Source organism: Equus caballus, chromosome 1, assembly GCF_041296265.1.
Source record: "Equus caballus isolate H_3958 breed thoroughbred chromosome 1, TB-T2T, whole genome shotgun sequence".
NCBI classification, from domain to species: Eukaryota; Metazoa; Chordata; class Mammalia; order Perissodactyla; family Equidae; genus Equus; species Equus caballus.
In genome coordinates, this window is record NC_091684.1 from 160816764 (window position 1) to 160838020 (window position 21257).

Below are 21257 nucleotides of genomic sequence, written 5' to 3' on the forward strand. Positions count from 1 at the left end.
ACACTAGGCGGCAATGTCGGCTTCCTCAGCCCCCTCTGCAACCCGCCCAGCGCTGTCCAGCCGCAGCCTCGGAGCCGGTCCCCAGCACCTTTCATGCCCAGGCTTCCCTCCCTCTCTCAGATGGACCGCTCAGCCTCCCTGTCTGGCTCCCGCTCCCACCTTTCTAAAGAGCCCGCTGCCCTAGGTCTGCAGGAGAACCTCCCGTTCCGCGATCTAATCGCTGTCTTGACCCTGCTTCACAAGGCACAGGTAAGCAGTCCTGGCCTCTCCTCCCAACTCCAGGGGCCCACCAGCCTCCAGAAAGTGGCCGCGCTGGTGGGCCGGCCAGCGGGAAGCCATGTGCTTCTTAATCTGCTTCTAGCTTGCTCCGTAATGCTTCCTCTGTGTGAGGGGAGACAGAGAGGAGGCAGAGATCATGAGGCACCGCTAAGGAGTGCTTGGCCACTTCCATTCGCTCATTAACCAAAATGGTGTTGAGCAGTTACTCTGTGCCTGGCCTTGGGCTAGGTGCTGGGGTCACAGAGATAAGTACAATACCGTCCTTGAAGGTCATAATCCAGCAGGGACGATGGGCCAGTAATAGGTACTTAATGCTAGAAAAGCGATAGGAAGCACACTGGTTCCACAAGTGAGCGCACGCTCTGTGCCAGGCACTTTTCCTGGCTCTGGGAGCACGGTAGAGACAAAAATCTCTGCCCTCGTGGGGCGTAAACAGGGACGTGGCCACAGCGCTGTGGGAGCTCGGAGGAGCGGGGAACAAATACCGGCAAAGCCTAGGAGGAACAAGGGACAAGTGATGTTGGAGGCACATGAGGAGTCCTAAGTGGCAGAACTGCGAGGGTTCCGGTGCCGACTGCGGTTGGCTTTCCTTCTTCCACCAGCCTCGGCGACCCCGACGGAGTCTGTTTCCTTCTGGGGCCCATGGGATCTATCTTGCTAAAGTGGAAGGCTCTTGGCCAGGGTCACCGCTGTCCTGGCTTTAACGGGAAGCACCCGCGTAATGACTAAGAGCGCCCCCTTAACTCTCAAAAGCGTCCAGGTTTGCACCGTACATTGTGTGGTCACTCTACTGTCGCAGAACTTCCCTGCCAGGAGCGGAGGACTGGGCTCTCACCTGCCCCCAACAAGCGCCCCCTGGGTGGAGTGGCCCTGGCCCGGGAGAGGGCGACAAGATAAGTGATCCAAGATAACTTCCCGCCGCACCCCCGTCCCGCTTCTCCGCCCCGGGCCTGCGACGCTGCTGGGGCCACGCCCTGCAGGCTAGGTCCGAGGAAGGAATTTGGCCGACCTGGGCGGTAGGCAGGAGGTTTCCGCCCTGGGAAAGGTGATCCCAGGCAGAGCACTGCCCTGCTCCGTGCATAAGGCTCCACCCCAGATCACCTGCGGATTGCATTAGGTCCAGGCAAAGGTCAGATAATCATAAAAGGTACCTTTACTGAGTACAACAATGTGCCAAGACCCACACTAAGTTCCTAATATTCATTATTTCATTTTACCCTCACACTAACGCTGTGAAGTAGGCACTGCTCTTTCCCCCACATTACAAAAGCGGATGCTGAAGTTCAGAATGGTGGAGCAATTTGTCCAAGGTCATCTGACCAGGAAGTGGGGAAGGAGGCAATATTCAAATCCAAGCAGATGCTGAAGCGTTCACCACCACAATGCCCACGCTCCGGATGTAAGCTGAGGGAGGGGGGTACAGGTGATTCTTCAGGTCTGGACTTTGCAGAGTGTCCCTCTGCATGGAGCGGGTCCCAGCATAGGAGGGATGTCTCAGGGACACAGAATTCTTCCAGCCACCTCCTTGCTATCCCCAAAGCCTCCCTCTTGAGTACCACTGCTCTCTGGGATGTATGGGGTGGGGCTTAAGTGGGCCTCGCTTGCTACAGACTCAGTCCATCCTTCCTGTTGAATTGATTATGGCAGTACTCCTCCACATCGTCATTCTTCAATCCTTAGGCTGGACTTTGGAGTAAGAGCCAGAGACCAGCTGTCCTGTCCCGGCCCAGTTACTCACTAGCTGTGACATGGCACATATGATGCTCTTAGCTTCAGTTTCCTCATCTACAGAAATGATATAACGATACTTAGTTAGTACGTCTGTGTTGAAGAGTAAATGAGGTGATCTAGGTGAAAGCTCATTGCTATAGCCTAACGTCAAACATAGAGCATGTGCTCAATAAACTCTAAATGCGGCTTTAATCTGATAATTACCCTCAAGTCCACCTCCTCCGGGAAACCTCTCTAGACCACAACTTGCCCCTCAGAACTGCCATGGCTTTTCTTGTCCGGGCCACTTACTGTCACCTAATTATGAAGCGTGGGCATTTTGCTTTGATATCACAGATGCTGATTGTGGGGAATAACCTAAACATTCCTGAGCACAGGAATACACCGGTGCCTTAGGGAACTCACAGCTGGAGCTACAGAACCACGAGCTCTTAACCCTCAGAATCCATGTGGCAGCTGCCAGGAGAGTAAGGGCTGGGCCACAGAGAAAGAGGATTGGTGTACGAAACCAGGTGAACTAACACTTGAAGGGCATGTACAATTTCCAAGGGCAAAAAAAGGGAGGCATTAGGGAGGACTCAAGAGAACCAGGAGCAAAGACCTGCAATCAATATGAAGTCTAGGGGGAAAGCTGGAGCCCGTGGGGGGAGGGCAGTGGACCCAGCTGTGGCCAGATTGTGAAAGTTATTGACAGGGCCACCAGAAGGCTTTGTTTGGGGATGAGATCATCAGATGCGGCCTCTAGAAGGATGGATGGTGGCTTGGGTGGAGTCCCCATCAGAGAGGATGAGACCTCGGGCAGAAGCAGAGAGGAGGTGAGAGCCCAACCCAGAGAAAGAGAGATTAGACTAGGAAGACTCCGGGGAGACATTTCTGAGGAGGGGTCCACTGGACTTAGCATCAAGTTAGATGTGCGGGGTTGGGGGCAGGGAGTGCAGGACAACTCCTGGGGAGACCTGGCCAATGGTGCAGTGTCACCACCTTCCAGGAGGAGGAAGAGCTGGGGTCGGGGGCGGTGCAGATGTCACAGGACTGAGCCCAGTCTGGACAGTTGCACGTGAGACCCCCACGGGGGCAGTCACTAACTCACTAATACATATTTACAAGAGAATTGCAAAAACGAGCTTTCTCATGCTTCAGTTTCTACCTTTGTGAAATGAGAAAAATCTATCTGATAGCACTGTAAGTATTATAGGATATGATGCAGATCACTCGGCACTGTGCCTATTCCTAGAAAATGCTCAGTACAGGTTAACTGTTCGTAGTAATTGTTGACGGAATGAAGACCCAGACCAAAAGGAATGATTTGCTTGATTTAAGTGAGTCATTCGGTTTTTAAAAGTAGACTTTCTTTCTGAGTATGGGTTTAGATTTACAGAAAAAGTGAGAAGGTAGTAGAGAAGATAGTAGAGAAGATAGTGAGAGTTTCCAGAAACCTCGCTCCAGTTTCCCTTACTACGGACATCTTACGTTAGTTAAAATTAGTGAACCAATACTGAAGCATTATTATTAACTAAAGTCCATGCTTCAGATGTCCTTAGTGTTTCCCTGATGTCCTCCTCCTGTTCCAGGATCCCACCTCACGTTTAGTTGTGTCCCCTTAGGCCCTGTGGACTGTGGCAGATTTCAGACTTTCCCTATCTTAGATGACCTTGGCAGTTTGGAGGAGGGCTGGGCAGGGGTTTTGTAGGAAGCTCTGCATTGGGATTTGTCTTTTCTCAGGATTAGACTGGGGTTAAGGGTTTTGGGAGGTAAAGTCTCATTATCATCACATCATATCAACGGGTACATACCATCACCGTGACTTAACCCTGATGGTGTTGACCTTGATCGCCCGGCTGAGGTGGTGTTTGTCAGGTCTCTCCACTGTAGAGTGACTCCTTCCCCTCTTCCCACACGGTCCTCTTTGGAAGGCGGTCACTGCACACAGCCCACGGCTACGGAGGGGGAGGTAATGCTTCCTTGGGGGTGAAGTTTAAATCACTCAGGATCCTTCTGCATGGGCGATTTAGAAATCTGTTTTTAACTTTAATTTTTAATCAGCATAATATGTGTATACATTTTAAAAGAGAGAGCTACAAGACTTATTAAAGAAACCAAGCCGTCCTTCACCTCATCGCCAGGTAAACTCCATCGGGTCTATTATCTCTCAGTGCTGATCTAAGGATATTCCCAGAGTGCACCCTGCCCCTCTAGACACTTGAGTATGGTCTTGGAGGTTTGCTCCCTCTGGACTGGCTTCCCTGATGGTCCTCCCCTTGCCAGGATCAGGGCCCTTCGGGGTGGTCCCTCAGCCCTCTGTGCCGATCGTCCCACATTATGATCACCCTGCATTACACTTGCCTGGTAACTTCTGTCTGTCTGTCTGTCTTTCTCTCTCTCTCTCTCTTCTTCCCCCCTCCCTACCTCTCTACCTGTCCCTCCTCTTCCTCCACTCCCTCCCTCCTCCTCCCCACCACTTCTTCCCCTTCCCTTCCTCTCCCCCTTCCTCTTGTCCCTGGGCCCTCTGCTATAAGCTCCCTGAGGGCAGGGAGAGGTGTCTGCACACCTGCTCCTGGTGCAGGGCCCTGGGCACTGTTGGCTCCTGTTAAAACATGCTGAAGGAAAGAAGGCCCTCGGCCTCTTCACAACCCTTTCCAAGAGGCTGTAAATCTCTTCTCCTTCCTGTTTGGTTCCCTTCCAGATGTTTCCAAACCTACCTGAATCGCCCCAATTCTCAAAAAGCCTTCTCCCCTCCCTGTTACTGTCATCCCCTCTCTCACTGAATGAACGTCAAGGCCCCTCCCAAGGCATGTATGGGCCCAGCCCACCCTCCTTCTTCCCACCACCTTCTGGGGATGTAGGCCGGGTGGCCCAAGAGAAGGCCCCGGGCGGGAGGGGCCAGGACACTTGTTGACGTGGAGATAAAGCATCCTCAGGTCAGCAGTCCTCAGACTGGGATTCACCTGTCCTTAGGGGCGCAGAAGGCTCTCCCCAGGGGCGCAGGCACCACATGGTTTTAAGGGAATCAGTGTCCAGAGCCTCAGCTTCCCTGGGCTCTTTCCTAAAAGTGACCAGCAGGAGAAGGCACCTGGGAGCAAGGGGCAGTTCGTGTCCCCCCACCCGCAGGTCCCCATCCCCCGTCCCCGCCCCTACTTCTCAAAAGAAAAGTGCACCCGCACCCCTTGGGGCATTACTTCAGGTCATACAGATTCCCAGGGAGCCCAGCCAAGAGACCACTGGAATTCTCGTCAGTGTTCCCACAGAGAGAATAAAGACCAGGTGTCGGGGCCAGCCCTGTGGCCAAGTGGGTAAGTTTGCGCGCTCTGCTTCAGTGGCCCGGGGTTTCGGCAGTTTGAATCCTGGGTGTGGACATGGCACTGCTCATCAAGCCATGCTGAGATGGCGTCCCACATGCCACAACTAGAAGGACCCACAACTGAAAATATATAACTATGTACTGGAGGGGCTTTGGGAGGAAAGGAAAAGAAAAAATAAAATCTTAAAAAAAAAAAAAAAAAAAGACCAGGTGTCAAGTCCTTTGTGAATCAAATGGTTTCTAGTTCTTTAATTTCAATACGATTTGAAAACTTAATCAGGTTTTAGCTGACTGGAAAAAAAAATCACTAATATTTTTGGTGTACAGTTTGAAAGGGGGTCAAGTAATCAGGTAAACTTGCCGTACTATATACCTCCTTCCATTTCCATCTAACAGGCTGTGTGAACGGATTTCTCCACATTTACGTCAACACAAAACAACAAAATATCCGAAGAGAACTGATGGTAAACTTTCTCTCACTCAAGTATTCTGTCCACAAAGACATGAACTAATTGAAAATAAAAACAAAAAAGCCCTACGAATTCGTCAAATGATGTATTTCCTTTTTTTTAATTGTTTTTTGTTGTTTGTTTGTTTTGGGGGTTTTTTTGAGGAAGACTGACCCTGAGCTAACATCTGCTGCCAATCCTCCTCGTTTTGCTGAGGAAGACTGGCCCTGAGCTAACATTCGTGCCCACCTTCCTCTACTTTATATGTGTGATGCCTACCACGGCGTGGCTTGCCAAGTGGTGCCGTGTGCGCACCCGGGATCCGAACCAGCGAACCACGGGCCGCTGAAGCAGAATGTGTGCACTTAACCATTGTGCTACCAGGCCGGCCCCCTCAAAGGATGTATTTCTAATATAATTTTACTTTTTATGTGTAATTATTATGAAAATGTGTAATATATTTATGTTTTGATCAGTTGAATCATAATTGTAATATATTCATTCAAAAGAAAACAATGTTAAGAGCCTTATAGTATCAAGAAACACAACATTATAACGTTCAAAAAATGTATAGACTATTTACAAATAATTAGGATGATATATCAATAAAAACTTTCAAGCATAATGTGCATTACAGTGCGAATGGAAACAGAGAAAATGAATATTGTAAAATTTTCAGCTGTTAAAGTAGAGCTTGTTCATATATTTTTTAAATGGATGAGGGAGAGTATCAAATTGCTTTGGTATTTAGATTCTAATGCATCCACTTATAAGAGTGAGGTAACAGTTTTGTTTAAACATTAATGTGTACAGTATGCGAGAAGTTACTCTTTTGCAACTATTTGGTTTTAAAATGAAAAGTTTTACAGTACGAAGATTTCTCAAAAAATTAAAAATAGAAATACCATACGACCCAGTTATCCCACTACTGGGTGTTTATCCAAAGAACTTGAAATCAACAATTCAAAGAGACTCATTCACCCCTATGTTCCTTGCAGCATTATTCACAATAGCCGAGATGTGGAAGCAACCCAAGTGCCCCTGCTACTGATGAATGGATAAAGAAGATGTGGTATGTATATACAACAGAATACTACTCAGCGATAAAAGAGACAAAATGGTCCCATTTGCAACAACATGGATGGACCTTGAGGGTATGATGTTAAGTGAGATAAGCCAGAGAAAGACAAACGCCACATGATTTCACTCATAGGGGGAAGATAAACTAACACACTGACAAAGAGAACGGATTAGTGGTTACCAGAGGGGAGGGGGGTAAGGGGGTGGGCACAAGGGGTGAAGGGGCACATTTATATGGTGACTGACGAATAATAATGTACACCTGAAATTTCACAGTTATAAACTATTATGACCTCAATAAAATTTTTTAAAAAAGAAAAGTTTTAGTTGTCAGTATAGTTTTATAAACTTCTTTTAGGGAGCATGGGGGTCTTGGTGGGGTCTATGCTTTGTGCCAGCACCACCTCTGCCAGGAACCCCTCCCAGGCTTTGCTCTCCCTGGCACCACTCTCTGAGCTGTTTCCAGGTCCCCCTTCTTTTCAGGAAATGGAACCTAACTCAGCCAGATGCTGTCGGACAAGTCACCTAGTTCCTCTGAGCTCCTCTCCTTTCCTCAGCTGTAAACCATCTCTAACATTCTGTGATTCTCTGAAAGCCAAACCCTTGATGCTGTCCGTTTAGAGACATCTGGAGGATAATGGTTTTCAGGGCACTGCCTGAGAGCCGGTTGCTGTGCTTCTTGTCTATCCCTTAGTCTAGGACTCATTTCAGAAGATCCTTCAGGGGCTGGCCCTGTGGCCGAGTGGTTAAGTTCGCGCGCTCTGCAGCAGGCAGCCCAGTGTTTCGTTGGTTCGAATCCTGGGTGCAGACATGGCACTGCTCATCAAACCATGCTGAGGCAGCGTCCCACATGCCACAACTAGAAGGACCCACAACGAAGAATATACAACTATGTACTGGGGGACTTTGGGGGGAAAAAGGAAAAAATTAAAACAAACAAAAAAACCCCCACAAAACTCTGAAAAAAAAAAAAGATCCTTCAGCCAAGAAGCCTTCTCTGATTAATGTAAAACCCAATAAAATCTAACAACCAGCCCTCCTTCTGCCTCCAACCTTTTAGATCATAAGATCTGACAAACTGTGAGTCCTGGGAAGTGCCTGTTGAATTGAGGCATGATTTGACATGTTTTTATTTATTTTGTTTTGTTTTTTTTTTTTTTTTTTGAGGAAGATTAGCCCTGGGCTAACATCTGCTGCCAATCCTCCTCTTTTTTGCTGAAGAAGATTGGCCCTGAGCTAACACCCGTGCCCATCTTCCTCTACTTTATATGTGGGACACCTGCCACAGCATGGCTTAACAAGTGGTGCATAGGTCGGCACCCAGGATCCGAACCGGTGAACCGCGGGCCACCGAAGCAGAATGTGTGAACTTAACCCTCGCACCACCGGGCCAGCCCATAACTTAACATGTTAATGTGCGTTTACACATGTGCACTATATCACACTGCACATGTCTGAATTAAACTTGCCTGTACTCACCCACATGGCCTTTGTAGAAACTGTTTTCTTTTTTTTTTTTTTTTAAGATTTTATTATTCCTTTTTGTCCCAAAGCCCCCCGGTACATAGTTGTGTATCTTTAGTTGTGGGTCCTTCTAGTTGTGGCATGTGGGATGCCTCCTCAGTGTGGCCCAATGAGCGGTGCCATGTCTGCGCCCAGGGTTTGAACCGGCGAAACCCTGGACCGCTGCAGCAGAGCACGTGAACTTAACCATTCAGCCATGGGGCCGGCCCCAAAACTGTTTTCAAATTTTTAAAAATGATGAGATTTTTGTATTAAAAATAGTAGCAAAAATACAACAATAAAATCCAAAATGTTTAAAAAGACCCCTAATACTTAGCACTGTGAGGTTGTGAAGCAACTGGAACTCAGTGCTGGTGAAGATATAAAATGGTGCAACCATTAACAGCCACTTAACATGCACTTACTTTATGACTGAGCAATTCCATACCTGGTTATTTACCCAAGCGAAAGAAAACATACGTCCACACAAAGATTTGTACACAAATGTTTATAACAGCTTCATTCATAATAGCCCCAAATTGGAAACAACTCAAATGGTCTATCAACAAGAGAATAGACAAACTCTGGTCCCCCCATACGATGGAATACTATTCAGCAATAAAGAAGAACCAACTACCCTTACACACAACAGCATGAATGAATCTCAAAACATACAGAGCTCCAGAAGCCACACGTGAGAGAGTACATGGAGTATGATTCTATCCATCTGAAATTCTAAAACAGACAAAAATTAAACTTTAGTGATGGAAAGCTGATCAGTGTTTGCCTGGGACCTGGCGTGGGATGGAGGGTTGACCAGAAAGGAGCAAGAAGGAACTTTTTAGGGGAGATGGAAATGTTTTGTATCTTGATTGTGGCGGTGGGGACACACTGGTCAAAACTCATTGAACGCTACACTTAAAATGTGTGCATCCTATGCGTAAATGATATCTCAATAAAGTTGATTACAACACCAAATTTTAAAAAGATCTCTGACCAAATGTCAGAATGGTATTTAGTGTTTATAAGGCAAAAGATAATAAAATAGTAGATAACCCGCTTTGTAGCCCATAATTCTTAAGGGGAGGACTGAAAAGAGAGTGTTGTTAGTGTGACAGACCTCGGCTCTGCAGTCCTGGCTCTCTCTTAGCCATGAGGCCTTGGGCAAGTCACTTAACCTCTATAGAGATTCAATTTCCTCATCAGTAAAATAAAGATAATAACCATATAGTTGGCCCTCCGTATCTGTAGGTTCCGCATCCACGGATTCAACCAACTAACCTCGGATCATGCACTATGTTTACCGTCTGCGATTGGTTGAATCCTCGAATGTGGAACCTGTGGTTGCAGAAAGCCGGCTAAGGGTCTTGAGCATCTGCGGATTTTGGTATCCATGGAGGTCCTGACACCAATTCCCCGCAGATACCAAGGGACAACCGTACCAGTATATTAGACTGATGTGAATAAAATCTAATTTCTTTTTGTGTTCCCTATCTGGGTCACGTGAGACAAAATTCTGAATTGTACCTTACCTGACAAATTTGTACTGTTCATTCTCAGGCAGGGCCTTGACTTCATCTAAAAACACTTGCCATGACCCGGAGGGAAGATAATTATAATAATAGTGCCCCCTGCAGAGCACTCTCTCTGTATGGGCACTATTCTAAGCATTCTCTGTAATGCATTTAATCCCTACAACTTTCTACGAAATAGGTACTATTTTAATCCCGTTTTACTGACAGGAAAACTGCAGCCTGGAGAAGACAACAGCTAAGAAGTGACAAAACCTAGATACCTATCCACGTGCTTTGGTCCAGAGCCCAGGCTTTTGACCTCCAGTTAACCTGTCTCTTGTTCACAAAATTGTAATTTGAGATAAAGGAGGGGAAAGGAATTTGATTTAGAAATGCTAGCTTTATGCAAACTTAAGTGTGAACAAAAACCAGTACCTTTCATATCAGTACTTTCATGAAAAATAGTGTAAGATGATTTCATGTCTGTTTGGAAAATCTTGCTGTTTCTAGTTTCAAGGGCTGCGGTCTTTCTGAAGAGCAGGCTGGTTCACCAACAGGAGCAAAAAGACATCTAGTTAGGGGAACCAACCCTCCTGGTTTTAGCACTGAAAATTCTGCGTCCTGGGACACCCCTTTGTCCTGGTCACTCGAGGCCTAGCGCGGTGTGGCCTGGCTCGGCTCCTGCCTCCCTTTCCAGCCCGTTTCTCGCCACTCTTCCTCAGCCAGGCTGAGCTAGTTTTAATTCCAAAATAGACCAGGCTCTTTCCCCTCTGGCCGTGACGCCTGCTGTTTCTTCAGGCTGTTTCCCAGCCCTCTTTGCTTGGTTCACAATCATTCCAAATCCACCCAGACTGATAAAGTTCAGCAGGTGCACAGCAGGCTAGCCACACCAGCTGTTGAAATATCCACTTCCCTGGGGCCTGCCGTGGTCAAGGGGTTAAGTTCACACGCTCAGCTTCGGTGGCCCAGGGTTTCGCTGGTTTGGATCCCGGGCGCGGACATGGCACTGCTCGTCAGGCCATACTGAGGTGGCATCCCACATGCCACAACCAGAAGGACCTACAACTAGAATATACAACTACATACTGGGGGGCTCTAGGGAGAAGAAGAAGAAGAAAAAGAAGATTTGCGACAGATGTTAGCTCAGGTGCCAATCTTTAAAAAAAAAAATCCACTTCTCTGAGTGTGCCCCTCCCTATCACTCCTCCCCAGGACCCATCCGTGGAAGGATTAATCTCAGGCACACGAGAGGTCTTCTAAAAAGCTGTGCCAACACAAGAGCTATCATCTCCTTGAGGACATACCAATTGCTAAATAATTTAAATATCATCCCTGATTACAACTAAGTAAAGTGCAAATTTATAAAAGCAATGCCACGAAGAGAATTTGGAGTGATATGATTACTAACTGAACGCTGGTTTATTGGGTCCTCATTTTGTAAAGTCGCTAATGTTCATCATGATGATGATCATCATCAAAGGATAGCCCACGGTCCAGTGTTAACCCCAGAGACTTGAATGGACCTCACTGGTATCAGGCCCCAGCTGCCAGTCCAGAGAAGAATTTGGGCCAGTGGAGCAGGTCTTTGGGGAAAAGCAACTAAGGATTTGGCTGGGCCCAGGGCTTGCCCATTTGGACAAGCATTTGTGGCATGAGGGAAGGTGGGGCTGCCCACCAGTCTTTTTATCATTTGACAACCATGCCTCACCATTCATTTATTCGTTCATTCCACAAATCGTTAATAAGCTCCTACCCAGTGGGATGCCACTGGGCTGGGGCAGTAAGAGCCAGAAGTTGTAGGAGACCTTCCTTGTCCTCTAGCTGCTTGAAGTGTGAGGGACGCTCCCAGGAAACATAGAGCATTCTCAATTCTCATAATCAGTGCAGCAGACAGAGAGTTCAGAGAAGGGGGGTTGATGGGGGCAGAGCAAGGTCGGGGAACAGAGGAGGCCTGTGTTATTCACCGCTGTGCCCTCAGCACTTTCCACAGTGCCTGGCCCACGGCCGGTTCGCAAAGAACCTCACGGAATGAACAAGTGAATGAAAACAAACTATTCCTCATCTTGCTATCCAGAGGCAATCATTGTTGACATGTTGGTGCATTTCCTCTATCGTTTTTCTCCTAAATATACAATAAGTAGTTTTTAAAATTTCAGTAACTTTTTTCTTTGCAAAAGTAGCATATCCACTGTAGAAAAAGGAGAAAATGCAGATAAGCAGCATAATGTCAATAGCTAACATGTGCTTAGTGATCATTACATGTGAGGCAAAACAGAGAGGCCCACTGTACGTCGGGCAGAAAGCTCCCCACCTAGTGGTAACGACTCCCCACATTTTGGTATGTCCTTCATGTAGGACTCTCTTTTCCTCTAACTCTACATCATTTTTTAAAAATACTTAGACTCAAACTGTTTATATAATTCTGTATCATTTAACATTATCTTTTAACATTTTCCTATGTTGTTGAAAATTCTCTTAAGGACCATTTTCAGTGGCCGCTTCTCCCATCCTGGAGGTGTACTCTGATTGGAGGGTGAGGGATGCCCAGCAGGGACTCGCACGCTCTATCCAATGCCTAACAGGGATTCGCTGTAGGTTTTTGAGTGGGAGAGTGACAGAAGAAATCTGCTGTATTAGGAAGCTTGGGTGTGCTAGAAATGAATAAAACAAAGACAGGGTGGCAGGGAGGAGGGGATTATTGAGGCAAAGGATGCCAAAAGGAAGAGGAGAGCCAAGCACTTCAATGAAAGGACTAAGGATTGAGGAGGAAACAGAGGAAGGAGTCCAAGTGCATTGTGAGGTTTGGAAACTACAGACGGTCCCCAACTTACGATGGTCCATTTTTCAACTTTATGGTGATGCGAAAGCGATACACATCCAGTAGAAATCATACTTCGAATTTAGGATTTTGATCTTTTCCCAGGCTAGTGATATGGTACAATACTCTCCGTGATGCCGGGCAGGGGCAGTGAGCTGCAGCTCCCAGTCAGCCACTCGATCAGGAGGGTGAACAACCCATACGCTTAGAACCATTCTGTCCCCAGACAACCATTCTGTTTTTCACTTTCAGTACAGTATTCAATAAACTACATGAGATGTTCAACTCTTTATTATAAAATAGGCTTTGTGTTAGAGGATTTTCCCAACTGTAGGCTAATGTAAGTGTTCTGAGCATGTTTAAGGTAGGCTAGGCTAAGTGATGATGTTTGAGAGGTTATGTGGATTGAAGGCAATTTTTTATCTTTTTTTGAGGAAGATTACCCCTGAGCTAACTACTACCAATCCTCCTCTTTTTTCTGAGGAAGGCTGGCCCTGAGCTAACATCCGTGCTCATCTTCCTCCACTTTATATGTGGGACACCTACCACAGCATGGTGTGCCATGCGATGCCATGTCTGCACCCGGGATCTGAACTGGCGAACCCCAGGCCACCGAGAAGCGGAATGTGCGAACTTAACTGCTGTGCCAGTGGGCCGGCCCCTGAAGGCAATTTTTGACTTAATGATATTTTCAACTTATGATGGGTTTATCAGGTAGGACGTAACCTCCCTCAAGTCAAGGAAGATTTGTGTTCAGCTCCAACTCCTTCCACTTCATTAACTTGAGAGAATTGTGCTACCATTGTCAGAAATAAGGAAGTTAGGAGGGGAGCCCAATTAATGAAAGAAGAGAATCCTTTTAGATGAACGTTTTGGGCGGCAACTCCTGCAGGTGTTTCAAAAATACTCAAGGGCCAGAGCTTGAATGCAAGGTCTGGGCAAGAAAGAGACAGTTGAGGGGGGAATCAATTAGTAGTTGGGATCAGCTGGATGGAGAGGCGGTGGAGAGAAAGGCAGGGAGAAGCAGAGGCTAAGGCTGGGTGTGGGGGAGGGGGCAGGACAGAGCAGAAGCCCAGGAGGCAGAGGACATAGAGTGGGTGGGACCGTGGGGGCTGAGGCTGGCTAGTGGGATCCGGTCCTGGGGGCCACCATGAAGCCAACTGAGCCCAGGCCACTGGATTTGCCACCAACTCCCTCCCAGGATACAAGCACTCCTCTGGTAACCCAATTAACTGGAAAGCTCAGAAAGTGTGCACTCTAATTATTGTATTATTATTATCATGAGTGTTTGGTAAATAAGTGGGGGTTTTGTTTGTTTGGGGGTTTTTTGGTGAGGAAGATTGGCCCTGAGCTAACATCTGTGCCAGTCTTCCTCTATTTTGTATGTTGGACGCCACCAAGCATGGCTTGATGAGCAGTGTGTAGGTCCGCGCCTGGGATCTGAACTCATAAACCCTAGGCCGCTAAAGCAAAGTGCATGAAGTTAACCACTACACCACCGGGCTGGCCAATAAGTGGGTTTTTTCCCCCAGCTTTATTGAGGTATTACTGACAAACAAATTAAGTGTTAAATAAAAAATTCTTTTTATTTTGAAGCTTTCTGCCCTGCCCATTTAAGTCTCTGGGCTTGCTCTGATCAGCAGGTCTGACTTGGGGGCTTGGAGTAGGGTATGCAGAAGAAATAGAAAAAGACTGCAGGAGGTGCATTTCACTCACAAGGAACCTCTGCATTGAACTTTTTCAATAAACTCTTCTTCCCCACTGGTGTTCTTTTGTTAATCCCTTTTCAACAGTTGGAAAATCATGGTGGCGGGGTAGGGGTAGGTTTCTTTTGGTTTGTTCTTGAGTCGAGGTTTTGCTGTAGGTATCCCAAGGTATGTGGTAATTTATAATAAGCTAAGAGGGCTGGCTCCATGGCACAGCAGTTAAGTGCACACCTTCCGCTTTTGCCACCCGGGGTTTGCCGGTTCGGATCCCGGGTGCGGACATGGCACCACTTGTCAAACCATGCTGTGGCAGGCCTCCTGCATGTAGAGTAGAGTAAGATGGGCATGGATGTGAGCTCAGGGCCAGTCTTCCTCAGCAAAAAGAGGAGGACTGGCAACAGATGTTAGCTCAGGGCTAATCTTCCTCAAAAGAAAAAAAAAAAAGATAAGAGATAAACAGAAATGCCTAAGAACCTGACCACACCCGAGAGTGGACCTAGGGATTGCTGGTTCTGAGGCTGTCTGCCACTTACTAGTTCTTTGATCTTAGGGCAAGTCCCCTAACTCCTCTGGGCCCCAGTATACTCACCCCTACCCCACAGCAATCTCACTTGAGTTCTTACGAGCCAGGGCAAAATTAAGCACTTTTACAAGTCTAAAGCCTTACACAACTGTGTTGGACATTTTGGAAACAAAATATTATTACTGCCATGATTCAATGTCAAGGCCATGTTTTTGTTTTTAGTTTTTTTTTTTTTTAATAAACTTTATTTTAGAACAGTTTAGATTTATAGAAAAATTGAGAAGATAGTACAGAAGGTTCCTATATACCTCACACCCAGGTTCCTCTGCTATGAACATCTTATATTAGTACAGTACATTTGTCACAATTAATGAACCAGCACTGGTACATTATTATTAACTAAATTCATATTTTATTCAGAATTCCTTCATTTTTCCCTAATGCCCTCTTTCTGTTCCCAGGTCGCATCCAGCATACGACATCACAGTGAGTTGTCGTCTCTCCTCTTGACTGTGGCAGTTTTTCAGACTTTCCTTGTTTTTGATCCCCTTGACAGTTTTTAAAGAGTACTGGGCAGGCATTTCATAGAATGTTTCCCCAGTGGAATTTTTCTGATGTTTTTCTCGTAATTAGACTGGGGTTCTTGTGAGGAAAACCACAGAAGAAAAATGCCATTCTCATCACCTCATATCAAGGGTACATAAATATCAACTTGATTTATTGGTGTTGATTTTAATCTTTTTTTTTAAAGATTTTATTTTTTTCCTTTTTTCTCCCAAAGCCCCCCGGTACATAGTTGTGTATTTTTGAGTTGTGGGTCCTTCTAGTTGTGGCATGTGGGATGCCACCTCAGCATGGCCTGATGAGCGGTGCCACGTCTGAGCCCAGGATTCGAACTGGCGAAACCCTGGGCCGATGAAGCAGAGTACACGAACCCCACCACTCGGCCATGGGGCCAGCCCCTGATTTTAATCTTGATCACCTGGTTGAGGGAGTATTTGTCAGGATTCTCCCCTGTAAAGGTACTGTTTTTTTTCCCCCATCGTTTCCACACTGTCCTCTTTGGAAGAAAGTCACTATGCACAGCCCACACACACTTAAGGAGAGGGGGTTTATGCTCCTCGAGGGCAGAGTATCTACGTACATTAATTGGAATTCTCCACAGGAGATTTGTCTATTATCCTCCGTTTGTTTATGTATTTGATCATTTATTTATACCAGAATAGACTTGTGGATATTTACTTTATACTTTGGGTTATAATCCAATGCTACTTTATTTCGTTGCTCAAATTTTTCCAGATTCAGCCTTTGGAAGCTCTTTCAGCTGGCCCCCGTCTCCTTTTGACGTATCTCCATCTTCCGCTCAGTTTGTTTGTTTAGCACTTCCTTACTTTCTGTGCTACAAAATGCTCCAGGCTCATCTTGTATATTTTCTGCCCCAGTTCTAGAATCAATCTTTTCTCCAAGGAGAATGTCAGGGCCGTGTTTTGATCTTAGCAAATGTGTGCCTGGCTGGACGTTGGGCCAGATGATCTGTCAGGTGGACAGGAATAAGACTCAGCCCACCCTCAGGAGGGGACTTTCCCAGCAGCAGCAGCCAGAATTGCAAGTCCTCAGCTGAGAAACAGGTGACTCACCAGCTCCCCAGGTTGTCTCCTCCCTCCCCCTCTTGCTGACGAGACTATCCCTAAACCAGCTTAGACAGAGGGACCTAGATCAGAAAGTCTTCCCACCGTGGGCCAGCGAAGAACGGCCTGTCCCAGGCCGTCAGGGCTTTTACCCAAGCCTAGCAGACACCTCCCCCCATTTGTGCATTATTTATATCCCTTCACCTGCAGAAAGGATTAAACAGAATTAACCTCAAATTTACAGCTACAATAAAACTATCATTAAAACTTAGGTAGAAGGACAAGAGCACCAGGAAAAAGAGCCTCTGTGTGTGTGTGTAGTAATCTCGTCCCAGACTCCTGGGCTGGGGCAACTTCCGTAGGGTCCCTGAATTACACACTGCTCGCACCAGAAGCGCTTTCAGAAACAAACCTGCTTCACCTGTCCTTTCACAGCGCTGAGATGGATCAAGGGATTTCCCAGGAGCTACACAGCTAAAGAGCTGAAGAGCTAGGAATACCAGGACAGGTCACCTGCCGTCCCGCTCTTTCCAAATCCCCGTGCTTGCCTCCCTTTCCAGGAGAAAAAAAGAACAGCTACTGGATCTTCTGGGGGGTACAACAGCAAGACAACACTCTGGGGGCCCCTTTCACCTGCTAGACGAATAAACTTATGTGGATGTGTCCCGGAAGACTTTGGGGCTATAATTAGGGATTGTTAGCAGCCCCAGACATTCGGACGGAGGGAATGTAGGATGTAGACCTGGGATGTAGAAATAGATACTGGGGATCCTACCATTTCTCCACAGTCAAGATTTTAATGGTTAAATCAGCAATTTTCTAGCTATGGTCCTCAACTTTTGAGTGAAAAAGAAAATCAATTAAAATCAGCGGTCCTGAGACTTTTCCCAAGAGATTTAGAGATTTGAATTTATGGATTTTTATACTACCAACTGTTTGAGAATTAGGATTATCTCTTTTCTCTAACATGCAGTGGCACCCCCCCCCCAACATTCTCTGCAACAACTCTGAGGTATTTTCAATGATCTTTGCGTAGGCGGAGATGTAAGACCGCCTTGGGGTTCAGAGAAAGGATTCTGGGCCTGGCATCACTTGGTGTGGCTGGAATAAAGAGATGAAATTAGCATCAGGCTACTTCAGTTGCTCTCTGGGTGACCTTCCTAGGGCTACCTGGGATCTCTTGCCTTAATCTGTAAACTCCTTCTCAGGCAAGGACAGTGGGCAGCCCAGAACTGCATCTGCCAACAGGTAATTACTATGCGCTTTGGATGATGATGATGATGATGAAGATAATATTAGGGATTCAGGGGATTTAGAAAATATTCCACTGAAGAATGGTCCTGAAGATCCTCCCCAGCCAGCTTCTCCAACACCCAGAGTTCCTTCAGGGGAGCGGAGTGAAGCTCTTCCGTGGACGGGAGTACAATACATTCCAGACTGCTGTGTTCACGCTCGAGTTTATCTTCATGATCTGTATATTTTTAAAAATCATTCTTTAATTAATAAAATTATTATCCAGACTTTTTTATACTCGTACTCACATACGTATAGTTGTTTTGAACAAAGGTTTAATTTGAATACACTGCAATTATTTTTTTCTGCGACTTGCTTCGTCCTCCTAACAATAAATCCTGGCTATCTTTCTCTGCCAAGATACTCAGATCTGCCTCATTTTGGCAATTCTTTGTCTTCGTCCCTGTGTGATTCTCTGAGCGTCCGCTTTCGGCCAGCGCTTCTTCCTCCCGGTGTTTGGAGATTGCCCGGCCTCCCGCGGCGCGCTGCAGACGGAGTCCGGGAGGCGGCCCGGCGGGTGGGCGTGGTCCGGGGCCGCTCGGGATATGCAGATAAGGTGGGCGGCGCCCCAGATATACCCCCGGGTAGCGGCGGACCGGCGTGCCTGGCCTCTGCGGACTCAGTCAGAGGCGGCCAGCAGTGCCTGCTTCCCTGAGTACAGCCGAGCCTGGTCCCGGGCTGTCCCCGGAGCGGGCCATGCCCCCGCGGGAGCTGAGCGAGGCCGAGTCGTCCCCGCTCCGGGCCCCGACCCCTCCCCCGCGGCGGGGCAGCGCGACCCCGGAGCTGGGCATCAAGTGCGTGCTGGTGGGCGACGGCGCCGTGGGCAAGAGCAGCCTCATCGTCAGCTACACCTGCAATGGGTACCCCGCGCGCTACCGGCCCACGGCCCTGGACACCTTCTCCGGTACGTTCAACGGCCCCGGCGGCCGCGTGGCTGGGGGTGGGTTGTGCACCTGCGGACTGGGGCCCGCGCCGAGGCGCGAGGGCAAGGAAGCCCCCGGGGAGGGAGGCGGGAGCAGGCCTCGAGGTGGCGCTGGTGAGGGCTCTGGGGCCCAGGACGCTCTTCTAACTGAGGCTATCCTCCGCCCCGCCCCTGCAGTGCAAGTCCTGGTGGATGGAGCCCCTGTGCGCATTGAGCTCTGGGACACGGCAGGACAGGTGAGGAGCTGGGATCGGCCTCTTCTGGGCTGGGGGGAGGTGGGCTGGAGGCTGGGAGGACCCCAGATCGAACAGGAATGGGGAAGGCCTTGGGCCCTTGGTTACGAGTCTCAGGTCTGCAACCGCCGGTGATGGGCGGATTCCCGCTCCCGGTGGCGGGAAGCAATCCTACTAATGACCTGGCCTTCCCATCCCAGGAAGACTTTGACCGCCTTCGCTCCCTCTGCTACCCGGATACCGATGTCTTCCTGGCCTGCTTCAGCGTGGTGCAGCCCAGCTCCTTCCAAAACATCACAGAGAAATGGCTGCCCGAGATCCGCACTCACAACCCCCAGGCGCCCGTGCTGCTGGTGGGCACCCAGGCCGACCTGAGGGACGATGTCAATGTACTGATTGAGCTGGACCAAGGTGGGCGGGAGGGCCCGGTGCCCCAACCCCAGGCTCAGGGTCTGGCCGAGAAGATCCGGGCCTGCTGCTACCTAGAGTGCTCAGCCTTGACACAGAAGAACTTGAAGGAGGTGTTTGACTCAGCCATTCTCAGTGCAATCGAACACAAAGCCCGGCTGGAGAAGAAACTGAATGCCAAAGGTGTGCGCACCCTCTCCCGCTGCCGCTGGAAGAAGTTCTTCTGCTTTGTTTGAACAGCTATGGCAGCGTAGGGAGCAGTAGGCCATCGGCCACAGACTTCTAGAACCTAGGGCAAGGGGCCTTTGAGGGGGCTACTGGCCCAGCCCGCCACTCCATTGGGACTCAGTTCCCTTCTGAAAACTGGGGTGATTCTGGTCTCTAACTGGCCACACTTAGATGCCAGGGTGAGCCTAGGGCCTGGAGGAAGGAAGGCTCTGACTTGGATTTCTGTGGTCAAGGCTCACAGAGAAACCCAGCACTTTGATTTTCATGAGATGGTTCTGACAGTGTCAGTCACCTTCACACAGTTTGGGATCCAATTCCCAGTTTCTTATCATGGGCCTTCACATCAGCCTGGCTGAATTAGGGCCCTTTTTGGTGATCTCCACTCCCTCCTTGTCACAGGAGTGAGGAAGAGCCCTGGCAACAGCTGGGTATCTGGAAAGGCTGGAAGGTGTCCAGCTCTGATTTGGAGAGAAGTTTGGGATGGACTAGGTAAGACAGAGGTCAGCGAGAGATTGAGAGGGAGCAGAAAGCAAGGCCTTGGAGCCTTGGGTTGAGGAGGAGCAGGCAGAACAGAGGGCTAGGCCTGGAAGGAAGGAGAGCAAGGAGAAGGAGAGCAGAGAAGTAGGGCAGCAGAGGAGCAAGGCTGACACCTGGGCTGCCCTCACCCGCCAAGGCTAGGAAGGGCGGGGCTGGTCCCTGGGAAGAACTGAGTCTCAGGGCTCCCTAGGCACTGCCCAAACTGGCTGGGCCAGGAGTGGGCCAGGAAGTGAGAGGCAAGGCCCAGCAAGAGGAGGGGGAGGAGCTGCAAACTGGAGCCTGGAGGAAAAAGAGGCTGGGGTCACCTTTTTCTCCAAGGTCACATCCTAGATGGTAGAGCAGTGCAGAGTCTGCCAATAAAGCTGTAAGTTTCTGAAGCTGCTGTCTGTGTCATTTCCTGGAGCGGTCAGCCCATCACTCCCTTATGGCCCTACAGTATGGCTGGAGATGGTTTGGGTAGTAAAGGACTGAGGCTAGGTTGAAAGGTGGGGGCTAGACTCATGGGACAGTGTGATGGGAACTGGTCTGGGGAGGCAGGTTTGGGGCTCCCTGCTTGAGGCTTAGCTGGTTCCCAGGAGAGCTAGCGTGGGAAGCAGCCTGGAAACGGGTTTCCCCAGGTGTCAGCGCCAGAGCTGCTTTCCCATGACCTCACCGGGCGGGTGGTGCCTCTCCCTTCTCCCCCTCCTTTCTAGAGCACCAAGCTCCGTGCTGGGGCTCTGGGGCGATCCTGAGCCCTCCAGCCTTCCTGCTCTGATCCTTCTAACAGTTCCCAGGGCCCAGGGTCTCAGGCTGGGAGGCCTCCTGGCTCAGAGCCTGAGGGTGAAGGGACTCCTCTACAGCCTAAACCTCAACCACTGGCCAAACTTCATGGGCATGGGTTGGTTGGACCCAGTCTTCCACCTTGGCCCTCACAGTCCACATAAGGACCTAGTGAAGGTCAGGGTGCTGGTTGTCAGCAATTTTAATAGAAGTTTGGTCCCAGAAATCCTGTGGGAGTCAGGGGTCATTGGGTGAGGACTTGGAGAGGATCAGGGATCCAGAGAACATTCCCCGAAAATGGAGCTGGAAGGAACATTAAAGGGCACCTTGGGGGAAATAAAACCCCGC

At 48.6% G+C, this 21257-nt stretch overlaps 1 protein-coding gene across 2 annotated transcripts; it reads left to right on the forward strand.

The window, feature by feature from the left end:
• The first annotated feature begins 51 nt into the window (after positions 1-51).
• Positions 52-20527, forward strand: RHOV (ras homolog family member V). 2 transcript variants are annotated; one of them, XM_070239272.1, is made up of 6 exons: positions 52-249; positions 6756-6829; positions 15363-15387; positions 18183-18726; positions 18922-18980; positions 19178-20527. In XM_070239272.1, the coding sequence occupies exons 4-6, from the start codon at positions 18519-18521 to the stop codon at positions 19619-19621; spliced, it is 711 nt and encodes a 236-aa protein (XP_070095373.1). In that variant the 5' UTR covers positions 52-249; positions 6756-6829; positions 15363-15387; positions 18183-18518; the 3' UTR covers positions 19622-20527. The 2 variants fall into 2 exon arrangements, with proteins under 2 accessions (XP_070095373.1, XP_001918327.5); XM_001918292.6 differs by lacking the exons at positions 52-249; positions 6756-6829; positions 15363-15387 and having other exon boundaries at positions 15464-18726.
• Positions 20528-21257: the final 730 nt, after the last annotated feature.

Coding starts and splice junctions, on each gene's coding strand:
- RHOV (XM_070239272.1), top strand. CDS start 18,519: ATGCCCCCGCGGGAGCTGAGCGAGGCCGAGTCGTCCCCGCTCCGGGCC. Junction 18,727..18,921: donor GGCCCTGGACACCTTCTCCG/GTACGTTCAACG, acceptor CCGCCCCTGCAG/TGCAAGTCCTGGTGGATGGA. Junction 18,981..19,177: donor TCTGGGACACGGCAGGACAG/GTGAGGAGCTGG, acceptor TTCCCATCCCAG/GAAGACTTTGACCGCCTTCG.